Source organism: Spermophilus citellus (assembly GCF_964194105.1).
Source record: "Spermophilus citellus genome assembly, chromosome: 13".
NCBI lineage: Eukaryota > Metazoa > Chordata > Mammalia > Rodentia > Sciuridae > Spermophilus > Spermophilus citellus.
This window is the reverse complement of record NC_138193.1, coordinates 53,885,709-53,898,017: the sequence shown is the minus strand read 5'-3', so window position 1 is coordinate 53,898,017 and position 12,309 is coordinate 53,885,709. Positions and strand designations below refer to the sequence as shown.

Below are 12,309 nucleotides of genomic sequence, written 5' to 3'. Positions count from 1 at the left end.
GATGCTCAGCCCCCACACTCCCACCTCCCTGCCTCAGGCCACCTGGCAGGCAGCCACCACATCTGTATTCACACAGCACTACACGTGTGTGTGTCAGGGCCAGCCGAGAACTCACTGTAGCCCCAGGCCCACCAGTGGTGCCCCTCCATCTACCCTTTCATTCTTCCCCTCCTACCACTCCATCTCCCTCTGCCCAAAACTCCTGACGGCCCTGATGGGCATTCTCCCTCTCCACCATGACTGGCGCTCCCAAAGTTCAGTTCTGACCAGAGCGCGCCGCTGCCCCACCTCCCACAGTGGCTCCCCACAGCCCACTGAGGAGCACTCAGCTGCTGCCATCTGAGCTCTTTGCCCAGCTCTGTTTTCAGAAGCTCCTCTCTCCTGACAGTGGTACTGTCCATCATAGAGCAGGGCCACGGACCCGGATGGCCAATCAGAACCCTCCATTCCCCCAGGAGCAGGGCCTGGCTCAGGTACATGACCAGGTGGAGTCAGTCACTTGGAGACTTTTACTAGCACTTTTGAGAAAGCAGCCCTCTGGGGTCTCCAGCGGGGAGGTGGGCTGTACTAGCTGATGGAGCAGGGCTTCGTGGGCTGTCAGGAGGAGGTCAGCCTCTGGTCACCAGCATCATCTTTGCCACCAGGGAGATAGCCAATATGAGACGAGGCCAAGGCAGGTGCGAGTCCTGGGGACACTATGCGAACCTGGATCTCCTGCCACCCTGACGCCTTGCCTACCTTCTGGGTGCTTCCCGGCTAAGAGAGCCCATAAACCCCCTTGTCTCTTTAGCCCAAATGAGTTGAGTCTCCCTTTGATGGAAGCAAGTCCTGGTTACTCACGGTGTCTGCCTGGCCGAACCAGACCCCGCCTGACCGAGACCCAGGCCTTCCTGGAGGTCTTTTCCCACCATGCTCAGTTGGAGTCACGTGACTATCCCAGGCCCTGCCCAGTCCTGGGCCAAGCCCTTTCTGACTCAGGACAAAAGGGGTCACCAAACAGCAGCCCTGCTCCCTCCTACCTTGCTCCTGAGCTGGCCTGAGGACCAGTGCAGCAGCCAGAGAGCCCAGGCTCTGCTGTCTCCCCTCAACCTCCCCAAGACTTGGCCCAGGAACTAGAGAGCAGGCTTCCTCTGGAGCCCACGGCTTCTCAGACATTATCTGACCAGCGGAAGGTTTCCGCTCCTCTTCCCATGGCTGGGCCTGGCTCACCATCAAGGCCCGAGAGTGGCAGACTTCTGCTCGCTCCCTCATGGCCACTGCTGGCTTCGACTCCCATCAGATCCGGGGCTCACCCCCTGTAGCCCGCCCTGGAGACTAGGCCACACCATGGCTATGTGTTGGTGTCCATTAGACATACACAGGAACATGTGGCTGGCTTCCCATGGATGGCTTCATGTCCCATCAGCCAGTGCAGCTGTGAGACCTGCTCTCTGGGGTCCCAGCCAGAGCCCCCATGGGGGTCACATGCTCACAACTCAATTTCAGAGGGGGCACCGCAGTCAGGCCACTGACTTCCACCCCTGGGAATCTGCAGGGCACAAGCTATATATCACTGGCCTGAGGGTCCCCACTCAGACTCTCCAGGATGCGTCTGCTCATCTCTTTGGGGGAGTCCATCACCCAGACTATGGGCAATCTTGAACTGATTCCAGTGCCACTGGTTGCAGAACTGCACTCCACGGGCTCAGGTGCTAAAGTTCATCTCTCCCCATGTACCTGAGAAGCCTGTGAGCATAATCCCTGTCTCAGGACAACCAAGGGCATCCCAGGGTCACCCGACATCTCTAGCTACTACAGTGTCTTGGGCCTCCCACCTCCATGCCAACCAGCCTCTTTAAGAAGATCAGGGTCCCTTGGCTCCAGTCCTGCCGGTCAGTGATCAGAAGCGATGGCCCCTCCCTCTCGACTACTTACTACTCAAAGAAGCAGAAAGATGCTATTTTATTTTAGGACAACACCCAGACAGGGTGACTGGCCAATGTCACATCCAAAAAAAAAAAAAAAAACTAACCTGGGGGCTCCCATGCCCCTCCCCCATCAGCCCCTGGAAAGCCCTGGGAAAGCAAGCCAGACCCCAGACAGGTGCAGCCCCACCTACCAGAGCCCCCTCGAGGGCAAACACAGCCGCAGGCCCCGTCTTCTCCAGTGGCTCCATGCGGCGGCGCCAGCGACGGCAGCGAAAAGCATCCGTCTTGCGATACTCAAGGTGGAACTTCCAGCCAAAGAGAGAGGCATACTCCCAGCCCTCGCCCTGCGCCTCTGCCTGCCTGTGCTGCACGGGAGAACAGGGTGGCTCAGAGGCCAGTTGCTAGGCCTGCGGGGCGTCCAGGACCCAGCTGTGCCTCTCCACCGACTCCCACAGCAGCGCAGACCAGGTAGGAAAACCTGGGAGGGCTGCCTGGAGGAGGGGGGCTTTGAGAAGCATCTGGAGCAACAAGACCTCTAGGTGAGAACATCAGGAGGGGAGAGGAGGCTCCGTGGCTGCAAGGAGAGCCCGCAGGAGGGGAAGGTGATGCAGCAGTGGTGGCAACCCTGGCTCTGGGGATGCTCGCTGACTTGAATTAGGGGAGGGTTGCATAAATCCAGGGGTTTCTTGTCATTTCCTTTTTCTTCTTCATATTCCCAGCTTATAAAAATAGAAGTGGGCCGGCAGTTCAGAGGCAAAACAAAGATCCTGTTTCCCCAGGAGGTGGGATCCAGGCGAGCTGTGGAGACCCCCTGCACTTGTTCCAAGAGGCCCCTCTCCCAGCCCCAGAGGAAATCTGGACGCCTCTAGCCCCAGCTCCTGGGAGAAAGTAGCCTGAGGCTATCTAGAGCCACAAGCAGTGACAAAGGCCAGTCCTGGAGATCAGCTGCCTCCCCTCCAGGAAGGAGGCAAGGCTAAGGGGCCTGGCCAGGCCCCACCTCTGACAACCAGCCCGTCAGGGAGAGCACTGTGTGCCTGGCTCCCAGCAGCAGCAACAGCTAATTACCAAACGCTCCTTCTTCTCAGACCCAGAGACATTCCTCTTTAGATTCCCAGCTCAAAAGAGGGGAAGGAACCTGGGTCATGCCAAAGGCTACACTTAGACTGGTGGAAGCCTGATTCTTGGGCCAAAATTCAAAAGTGCACTTGGGAAGGAAGGAGGGAACCAGGAGGGTCCAGGGGAGGCAGGCACTGAGGCCATGCGGAACTTGGGCATCTGTGTGACTCTGGAGCAAGGGCATGTGTCATGTGTGCTCATACGTGTGCACTCTGGCCGTCTGTGTCCTGTGGGATGGGGTCCCGTCCTTGGGTACCTGCTGACGGAGCCCATCCTTATCCCTTCACCAGCCCCCATGCTCGCACCCTGCAATCATGTCAGGTGGTTCCAAGTTCCCTGCAGCTGCCTGCTTAGAGCCTGCTTAGAGCCACCATGCTGGGGAGGTCTGTATCCCAGCATGCCCCAGCAGCCTTCAGCCAATGACAGACAGCTAGGAAGATGCCAACCCAGCCCCCTGGCCTGCCAGGTAAGGAGGATTCTGTGGTCCAAAGTGGGCCCCTCCCCAAGGCACATCCTTTCCCCTCTCCCTCCTGAGAACACAGTCTTTAGGGCCTGGAGCCAAAGCTACGTCATGGATTCTGCTTCTAGGAAGCCGGGCCTACTCCTGGGGTAGCTCTGCACCTGCTGGGGCTGCAGGGGAACCCTGTATGTGAACCCCTGTGGTAGGCGTGCCACGTGGATATGCTGTGTCTGTGGGATCTGCAAACCTAGGTACTAGGAGTCATCTGTACATGTGCTGGATGTGATCACTGAGTGTGTTGGGTGTGATCTGTGAGCAGCTCCAATGAGTCCCAAGTGCCGACGCATGTCACATGCACACCTGCATGTATCTGTGTGCGCACAGGTGTCTGCACCTGTACCCCAACCTCCTGCAACCAGGAGCACCTCTCCCAGTCCCCACCCCCCACCAGCTCACCCTGTTCAGTGCTTCCATCTGGCTGAGGTCCCTCCTGCGCAGGCGGACCCAGCGCCGCCGTCGGTGCGTGTAGTACATCTTCTCGGCAGGGACCCAGTGCCTCGGCTTTCGATCCGGAGGGATAGTGATGCTGTACTCCCAGCCTGGGGGAGGACATCAGTCACCCATCGCCCGATAATTCCCCATCTCTTCAACTGGGGCATGCTCACAGACTCAAGCAGCCAGTGACTCTTGGTCCTAATTTGTCACTTGAAGAGGGGCTGTACTACAATGAAAGCCAGTGCTCCAGGCCAAGGGGTTGTGGCACTCAGCAGTCCTCACCAGCACACCTCAAGCTCACCAGGATGTGGGGGGCTCGCCAGGCTGTACAGGTGACCCACCTTGTTCATCGACAGCCCGGTTGAGGTCCGTGGACCATTCCTCATCTTCCCACTTCCACCCCAGTGGGCACTCAATGTCATCCTTCGGAAGCACCTTCTCTCCATTCTAGGGACAAATCAGGAAAGGCAAATGTGAGAAAATCAGACAGACTTCAGCAGGGGCCCAGAAAAGAAGCCCCAGACAGAATGGCAGAGCCCCCGAGACCCGTGTGACTCAGGACTCCTATTCTTCTAGAACCCAGAACGTGGAGACTCAGCAGGTGGGAGCAGGGCAGAAGTTGCCCCAGCCTTCTCTGAGCCCCTCCTGGGCCTCAAGGGGCAGGTGTGGCAGCTTTCCCTAGAGTCCTGGACAGTTGGTCCACCCCCTTACCACATCAGTGTAGTTGTCACTCATGTAGATCCACTGGCCCCCGGGGAGCCGGGTCTGGTTCTCAAACACCTCCTCCACGAAGCTCAGGTGACCAGCATCAGCATCATGGAGCAAGCTATGGGGCAGGCCAGTCAGAACCGCTGCTGAAGAGGCCCCCATCCACCCGTCACCTCCAGGAGAGCACCCTGCCTTGGCCAAGCTGCACATCAGCCTCACTCCAAGACAGACAGAGGGAAGGGTGTGAGAGACCAGAGCAAAAGAAGACCCAGGGACACCTCGTTCATGGCGAAAAGAATATATCACCCAAGATAAAGAAAGAGACGGGGGGCCAGTCAAAGGCACCAAAAGCTGGGTGGGTAGTGAAGCACAACAGATAGTCCTAGAGATATAAGGTGTTATCTAACTGCACACTTAAGATCTGAGTGCTTGACTTTAGATTATATAATTTATTTTTTTTAAAAAATTCCCAAACATCAACCAAACAGGAAGAGAGACAGGGGAAGAGGCAGAGATGGCAACGTGGATGGAGAAAGATGATGTCGATCTGGGAGGGACCACTGGGGGAACATGTGAGCTGCCTGCAACCCAAGAATTATTACATGAGGAGCAGAAAGAGCTTGTCCCTGGTGTCATGGAGGACAAGGCCAAGTCAAACGGGGGCTTTGTAATAAAGGGCCTTCTCAGTGTTAGAGAGCTTCCAGAAGGAACACTGTATAGGAGAGCCACAGTTCTAGTGACCAGTGTAGCAGGAGGCAGAGGAGTTGACAGAGCTGGGGACTCAGAGAAAGGGCTGGGGCAGAGGGGACGGTGGCTGGTGGGCAGCCAACCCTCACAAGACCACCCTGCCCACAACTCACGTCTTTTCTGGACACATGAACCAATCTCCAGCCCAGGCCCAGCCAGCAGAGGGGCGGAAGCTGTCTTTGGGTAACTTGATCTTGCCCCTGACGTCAGAAAACTTGGGGTAGGTGAGGCCCGTGGTGCCCCAGTTCCCCACCAGGGCCAGCTTGGTCTGGTTCTCATACTGGAGGGAGAAAGAGGAGTACGTTGGGCTGCGGCAGGTCCCGCAGGTTCAGGGGGAGGCAGGGGCCAGCTGGTGGGCACTCACAGTTTCAGCAAAGACAGACAGCTTGCCCTCGGCAAACTGGTTGAACTCCTTCTCATCCACAGAAAGCCCGAACCAGAGCTTGACTCGTATCTGCACAGGCATCCGGGCCCCAGGTACCTTCTCCATTGGATACTAGGCAACAGAGAAGGATAGAAACTCACATTCCCTTTCAGGATCAGGATGTCCCAACTGGGGTGGGGACTGGGGTCCTCCAGGTTTGGACATACCAGCTCAATAGCCCCTCAATGTTGACCAATGCCTATGGGACAACTTAGAATTTCAGGGAACTGGACTGGAATGTATAAGAACTCTCTCCCCTGCCAGGGTCCTTCATCTTCCCCTTCTCTCACAGTTCCATTCCCCTCAATCCCATTCTCTTCAGAATAGCACTGTCTTATGGAATCTTCTGCTACAGTGGAAAAGAGTTTCTTTCTGCACTGTCCAATATGGTAGCCACAAGTCCCATGTGGCTAACGAGCACTTGAACTGTGACTGGTGTGACTGAGGGATTGAATTATTTGATTTAATTAATTTAAATTTGAAGAGCCATATGTGGCTACCCTCTGAGACAGAACCGTCCTAGATTTGTCTTTAAAGGAAACACAATGATGACACAGGCCTCGAAGAGGAAGAAATTAAGGCCATTTCATTTCGTTCTCAGGATTTCATATTTTAGCCAGACGTTAGTGTACCATCTAATATCCCTACATTTTCAAATGCTTATCAGCATGTTAACCACTATTTACGGGTCTTCAAGTGCTTTTAATCCTGAAACCTTCAGACACTCTGCCAAAATTGAATAACCGCAATAACCCAACCTAAAAAAAAATAAACATTTTCTATGATCACTTCACCATTTGACTAAAGCCCAAAGTGAGATATGGAGTGAGAAACAGAAGTCTCTCACTCTTGGAATAAATAACACACGGTCCCCATACAGGAGGTGACACATGAAGTACCTAGGCCCCATGTGCATGAGCTCAGAAGAGTATGTCCTCTAGGACAGGGAGTCAAGAGAGAGGAACAGGAAGCACTGGGGGTTCAGACGAAGAGTGGGAAGCCAAGGCCAAGGTCCCCAGCTGGTGGGGAGGGCTGGACCCCCAGCGGGAGTCAGTACAGCACAGGAAGTGGTGCTGGCCAGGCCTGGGCAGCGACCATCTCACACACCCCAGACCCTCTGCTTCGGTTCATCCTGGTGAAGCCTGAAGGAGCCCCTGATCCCACGTGTCACCCCCTGGAAACCTCCCCACAGCTGATGGCTTCAGCTGTCCTGTCCCGGGGGTGGTTAGCTGCCTTTTCCCCTCCAAACCACCAGCCCCAGGGAGATGGTAGGAATGCCTGTCCCCCCTCCCCCACCCACCCCCAGCTCTCTCCCTTGCCCTCCCCCAGACAGGGCCAGCCTGCCCGACCCAAAATAGCAACAGCAAATAAAGAAATGTCTAGTTTGGGGCTCCTCTCCCTCTCTGCTGGTGCTCATTTTTTCCAACTTTGGTTTAAGTTAAGAAACACCAATGTTTTCTTGGTCTCTGCTGGCTGCCAACATTTTTGTAGAGCTTGCTCAGGAGCTACTGGCGGGCCTCATAAACTCAGTGGGGAAGACTTCGAGAAACAATTCTGTATCTTTTTTTTTTCCTTGCTTAGAATCAGGGAAAATTTTCAGTTTGCATTTGGCTGTGGCTACAGGGCCAAAAGGTCAGAGCCAGAACTCAATCTGTCCCAGGGAGGCCCCCAGGTGTGCCTTTGTGTCCGACTCTCAGCACACAGCCTTCCCTGGACAGCCCCCCAAATGGGGCCACTCCTCCATTTCCTCTCCTTTCTGCCCCATGAGCAGAAAACTGGCTTAGGAGGGAGATTCTTGGTCAGACCTAGAGGTTAGGATCACACGAGGGACATGCCCCAGGTAACATCTGAGCAGACTGTGGGTAGTCCCCTGCCCAACACACACACACACACACACACACACACACACACACACACACACACGATCCTCCCTTCTTGGCAAAGCTGGCTTCTCCTCTGAAGTACCAATGCAGATACGCCCATCCCTGCCCATGGGTTGGCCTCTAATCCAGGTTCCTGTGGAGCATGGGATCTCTACCACAGGAAAAGGGAAGAAGAAGGCAGACACCAATATCCATTGATCACCTAGGTGCAGCAAGGTCCATTGCCTGGGTTATCTAATTCAGTCCTCAAAACCTATGAAGTTGACAGCCTTATCCTCATTGTATAGGTGAGAAGAAAATGGGAAATTCAGAGAGGTTAGGCAACATGCCCAAGGCCACACAGAGGACCAGTCAGACCTAGAAATAATTGTACACGCTGCCCAGCTAAAGCCTGTCATCTCCACCCACACTAGGGAGCAATAAGAATGACTGGCCAGTATATGAAGGGGTCAAGAGCACAGAGGGCTCTACTCAGAAGGTTCAAGGCTAAGGTTGATCAACAATGACTTACTGAAAGAGATGAGGTGGGAGGAGAGTTGTGGGGAAGCAAAGGGGCTATGGGAAGTTGGACCAGGCTGGGGTAAAGAAGGCAGCTGAGGCTGGGTAGGCCCTGACTGCAGACGGAACAGGAAGAGGCAGAGTAGGCCTACTTCCTGGCCATTCAGCCTCTAGCAGGGCAGCCTGAATGGCAGCTTCACAGAGGGGCCTTCCCCTTGGGCCTGCAGGGCCACAGCTCAGGGGGGAATTCCCACTGTGTTCTGACCACCAGGCCACAGTCCCCTGACCAAAACAGCCTTGGCCCTGGGTCCCCATATTAACCCAGGAGGGTAAGTGGCCTCTCCCCAAACACTGGGTCACCTCCCTATCACCAAGCTGGTGGGTCCCCCAAGAGAAGATGCAGAGGGAGCAGGCTGGGGTGCTAGAAGAGGAGGAAAGGAAGGAGAGGGCAGGCTGGGTGAGACTGAGGGCAGGAGTCCTTGCTCCCTCTGAGGGTTCTGAGTCACAGGCACAACCCAAGCCCCAGACACCAACCTTCCCAGCAGTGAAGAACTTGAACCCCAGCATGGCTCCCGCTGGAGTAGAGGGGGGGAGTCGTGCAGGGTGTGCAGCGAGGTCTGTGCCAGGATGTGGACGGCTGGTGGCCAGGCCCTCTCTACAAGGGACCTGCCCTACAGGGCAACAACAACCTCAGAGATCTGCAACCCGCCCTCACAGCCTGGGGCCACAGACTCCTCATTCATTCCCAGGGGCCCATGATTCCAGCTCCAACGTTCGCACCTTCTAGACCATAAGCATGGATTCTGGGGACTTTGTGAGGGACAGAGGAAAAACAAAAGTCATTTTGACCAAAGTGCCTTCTCTTCCAGGACCAGAACCCCAGGTCCAGAACAGGAACAGGAAAGGGATGAAGTAGGAGGAAAGCTTTGAATTGAGAACTGCGATCATGACCTGGAGAGAGGAAAACTCACTTTCAGAAAAATGGTCTGCAGCTTCCCACAATTCTTGCCACAGTAGCTGGCCCCGCGTCGGGAGAAGAGGACTTCATGGGTTGGCACCCGCTGGTAGGCTACACGCTTGTCTCCCTGCAGCATCCAGATGATGATGTCCGGCAAGCTGTTCTGGGGCTGGATAAAAGGTAGCCATCAGGGTGGCTGGCGACAGTGACCAGTGACATGCCCAGGCCCACACCTCACAGTGGCACAGCACCGTGAGCTGACCTCTAACTCAGAGGCCGCAAGACCTCTCCTCAGCAGCCTCCATCCACACACCACCCACTCCTGAACTTCCCTTTGACCTCCAGGGCTGGCTGAGTCTCCAGCGGCTTGCATCCCCCAGAGGACAGGGCATGAGGCTGCCCCCAGCTCACACCAGAAGCAGAACATAAGTTACCAGGATGAGTCACTCCTGCCTGGGGCCAGAGCGTCAGTTCTTACATCCCATCTACTGGGCAGATGTTCTTGGGGATGAGTATTACACTTAAGGGATCAGACTCCCCTCCCTCAACCCAGAGGGCAGCAGCAAATCCATAGAAGGTGCACATCTTCCCAGGGGGCACTCCTCCCTCTAACAGAGGACCTTTGAGGCCTGGCCTGGAACAGAAGGACTAACTTGGAACAGAAGGGTCAGGCTCTGGGCCCTGGAGGCTTCTAGCCATGAGGGACAACTGCCCGTTGCACACTCTGGAGAAAGCACTGGTTGGGAAAGGGTCCATCTGCTTCCAAGGATGGTGAGCCACGGGGCTGGCTCTCTACCCAGGTCTGTTGCTGAAAGTCCATGCTCCTGGGGCACTCACTAACCTGTCACATGCACTGTTTCACTTAATCCCTGCGACAGCCCAGGTGGCAGGAAGAGTTTCCCCATTGGACAGGTGAGAAAAAATCGGGCTTAGAGAGGTTAGGAGACAACTCAGTTTTTCTGCCTCCAGACATGTGTTCCCAACCACCATACCAGGGATTCAAAGTGTGTCCCCCAGGAGCAGCAGGAGTCCCCAGGATCTTGTTAGAAACACAAATTCTCAGGCTCCATCCCAGACCTGGGGTGAAGGGGTCAGGAACCCTGGAGTTTCTGATGCATACACAAGTCTGAGCAGAGCTCTCCCTCCAGCTCCCTTACAGTAAGAGCTCCCATTTGACCTTAATCCTCCCAGCTATATTCTAATCTGTGCTCTGTTCAGCATCAGCCTAGGGCAAGATTATAGATGCAGCCAGAGACCAAACCTCAGGATGGTCCCCACCACTGTGACAGGCTGGTCAATGGCTGAGACACACAGCATGTCCCCAAGGAACTGGCCAAGTGTCGGCTAGCCACCCAGGGAGGCATCCAGGGCCCAGCACCCCTTCCTAAACAGCCTTCCCCACTTCCCCTTGTCAACCTGCTGCTCCAGAAGGCCCTCTGCCAGCCTGCCCTTCTAGAGACATCCCTTCTCACCACCTCCATCTCCTACTTGGGGATCCCACATGGCTCTGGTCAGAGTGGGCAGCAGCTGTGTCTGCCCATGACCTGTAAGCAGATCCTTCTCATTCTCAACAAACCCCTGGCTTGCCTGCTTGCCCAGGAACTCAGTAGATACATCTGGCCTCACAGACCAGGGGAAGGGTATGCATGTGGGGAAAGGGTGCCCCAAAGATAAACTGGAGCCAATTCTAAGATACAACAAAGTTCAGAGTTACAGCAATCCATCCTCCCCAGGTCTGGGGCTCAAAGGCATCTAGGAGAGCAGGAAACACTGGGCCTGTGAGAGGCATGTTGGAAACCAGGTACAGACAGGTACTGGTTGGCAGGAAGAAGTCAGATCCCTGAAGAAGCAGGCCCAGCACCAGAACTAGAGCCAGACACCATGGATTCTGGTCCTAGCACTGTCTCTACCATCCTTTAGTGGGTTGGGGGCATTTATTGAGCACCTACTATATACCTGGCTCTGTGCTGTGCCCCATAACACCCAGAATCCTGTTGTATCCTCTCCTCTTCTTCTGCAAATGGCAATATTGAGTCTCAAAGAGATTGGGTCCTCTGCCTAAGGTCTCCTCCCAGCAGTGGAGCCAAGGTTGGATCATGCTTCAGACAGTGTCCACCCCCCACACACAGTTCCAATGTTCCAGGCAATAGGACAGCAAAGGAAAGCAGCACCCTGCAGGGTTAACTACCTCCTCTGCCAGGACGCGGAGACGCAGGAGCCAGTCCTCAGCCTGCTCTAGGGCAGCGGAGAGCTCAATTTGACCAAGCTTCAGGGCCAGTGCAGCCTCAGTGATTTGGCTCAGGTGGCGGGTACGCAGTCGGAACAGGTACTGGTCCAGGTGGGTGGCAGAAGGTATCTCATGGAGATCACTCAGGGGCTGGCTGTGAGAGACAAAAGGCCAAAGCTGCCCCAGGTCCAAGCACACATATGTGTGTACACACATGCACAGCCCCACAACAGAAGGCCTGTCTGCGCAGTGCCTTCTCCAGCCTCATCGACATGAATGGCCCCCTCTGTGACCCTCAGCTCCTCCAGGAAGCTTCCCCAAACACGTCTGCCCTCTACCTCCCACTCCAAAGCCTGAAGCCCTTTATTCTGGGGCCACCTGTTTGGGGCTCACCCTCAACCCTCAGTCTGATGAGTGCCTTTGCCTGGGTGTCCCCCCTCCACCCATGACTGCAAGCTCACAGAGGACCCAGAGGGTCTGCATCCTGTCCCTGCATTCTCCTAGGCAGAGGCCCCAACACTAAGTTGCCCTACACTGAAACAAATCGTTTCTGCGTTGTGCACACACTTTCTCCAAGAAAGAAATTTATGAACCCCTGACAAGCCACTGCAGACTCTGTGGGGAGGCCCGCCACCAATAATACAGATGTGTCCACCCGGGTCGGCCCACAACACCCCTCCCAGACGCTCTGCCTGGGGAAGTTTTAGGAGAGGTGGTGGGGCTACATGCAGCCCTCATAACACTGCCCTGAGCCCCAAGTGTGGAGTTAGGTTTAAACTCAACCTCTGACATGCGCACGCATACATATACCCACATCCCGCAGGGGCTCCCTAAAAGTCCTTCCTAGGGCTGCTCCACATCACTCCAAGTCTCAGGTCCCTCCACC

The 12,309-nt window shown here is 55.4% G+C and overlaps 1 protein-coding gene across 1 annotated transcript in view; it reads right to left on the bottom strand.

Annotated features, from left to right (window-relative positions):
* LOC308632779 (dysferlin-like) overlaps window positions 1-11,919 on the bottom strand; it is a gene marked incomplete at its 5' end in the record, with an annotated part of 73,875 nt that extends 61,956 nt beyond the window's left edge. The window contains 9 exons of the mRNA XM_081265144.1: window positions 2,099-2,272; window positions 3,940-4,082; window positions 4,320-4,425; window positions 4,690-4,804; window positions 5,547-5,713; window positions 5,798-5,929; window positions 9,210-9,365; window positions 11,385-11,577; window positions 11,885-11,919. Of these exons, the coding sequence (XP_081121270.1) occupies window positions 2,099-2,272; window positions 3,940-4,082; window positions 4,320-4,425; window positions 4,690-4,804; window positions 5,547-5,713; window positions 5,798-5,929; window positions 9,210-9,365; window positions 11,385-11,577; window positions 11,885-11,919 (1,221 nt within the window). The remainder of the gene's footprint in view (window positions 1-2,098; window positions 2,273-3,939; window positions 4,083-4,319; window positions 4,426-4,689; window positions 4,805-5,546; window positions 5,714-5,797; window positions 5,930-9,209; window positions 9,366-11,384; window positions 11,578-11,884) is intronic.
* Between the last annotated feature and the right edge of the window lie 390 nt (window positions 11,920-12,309).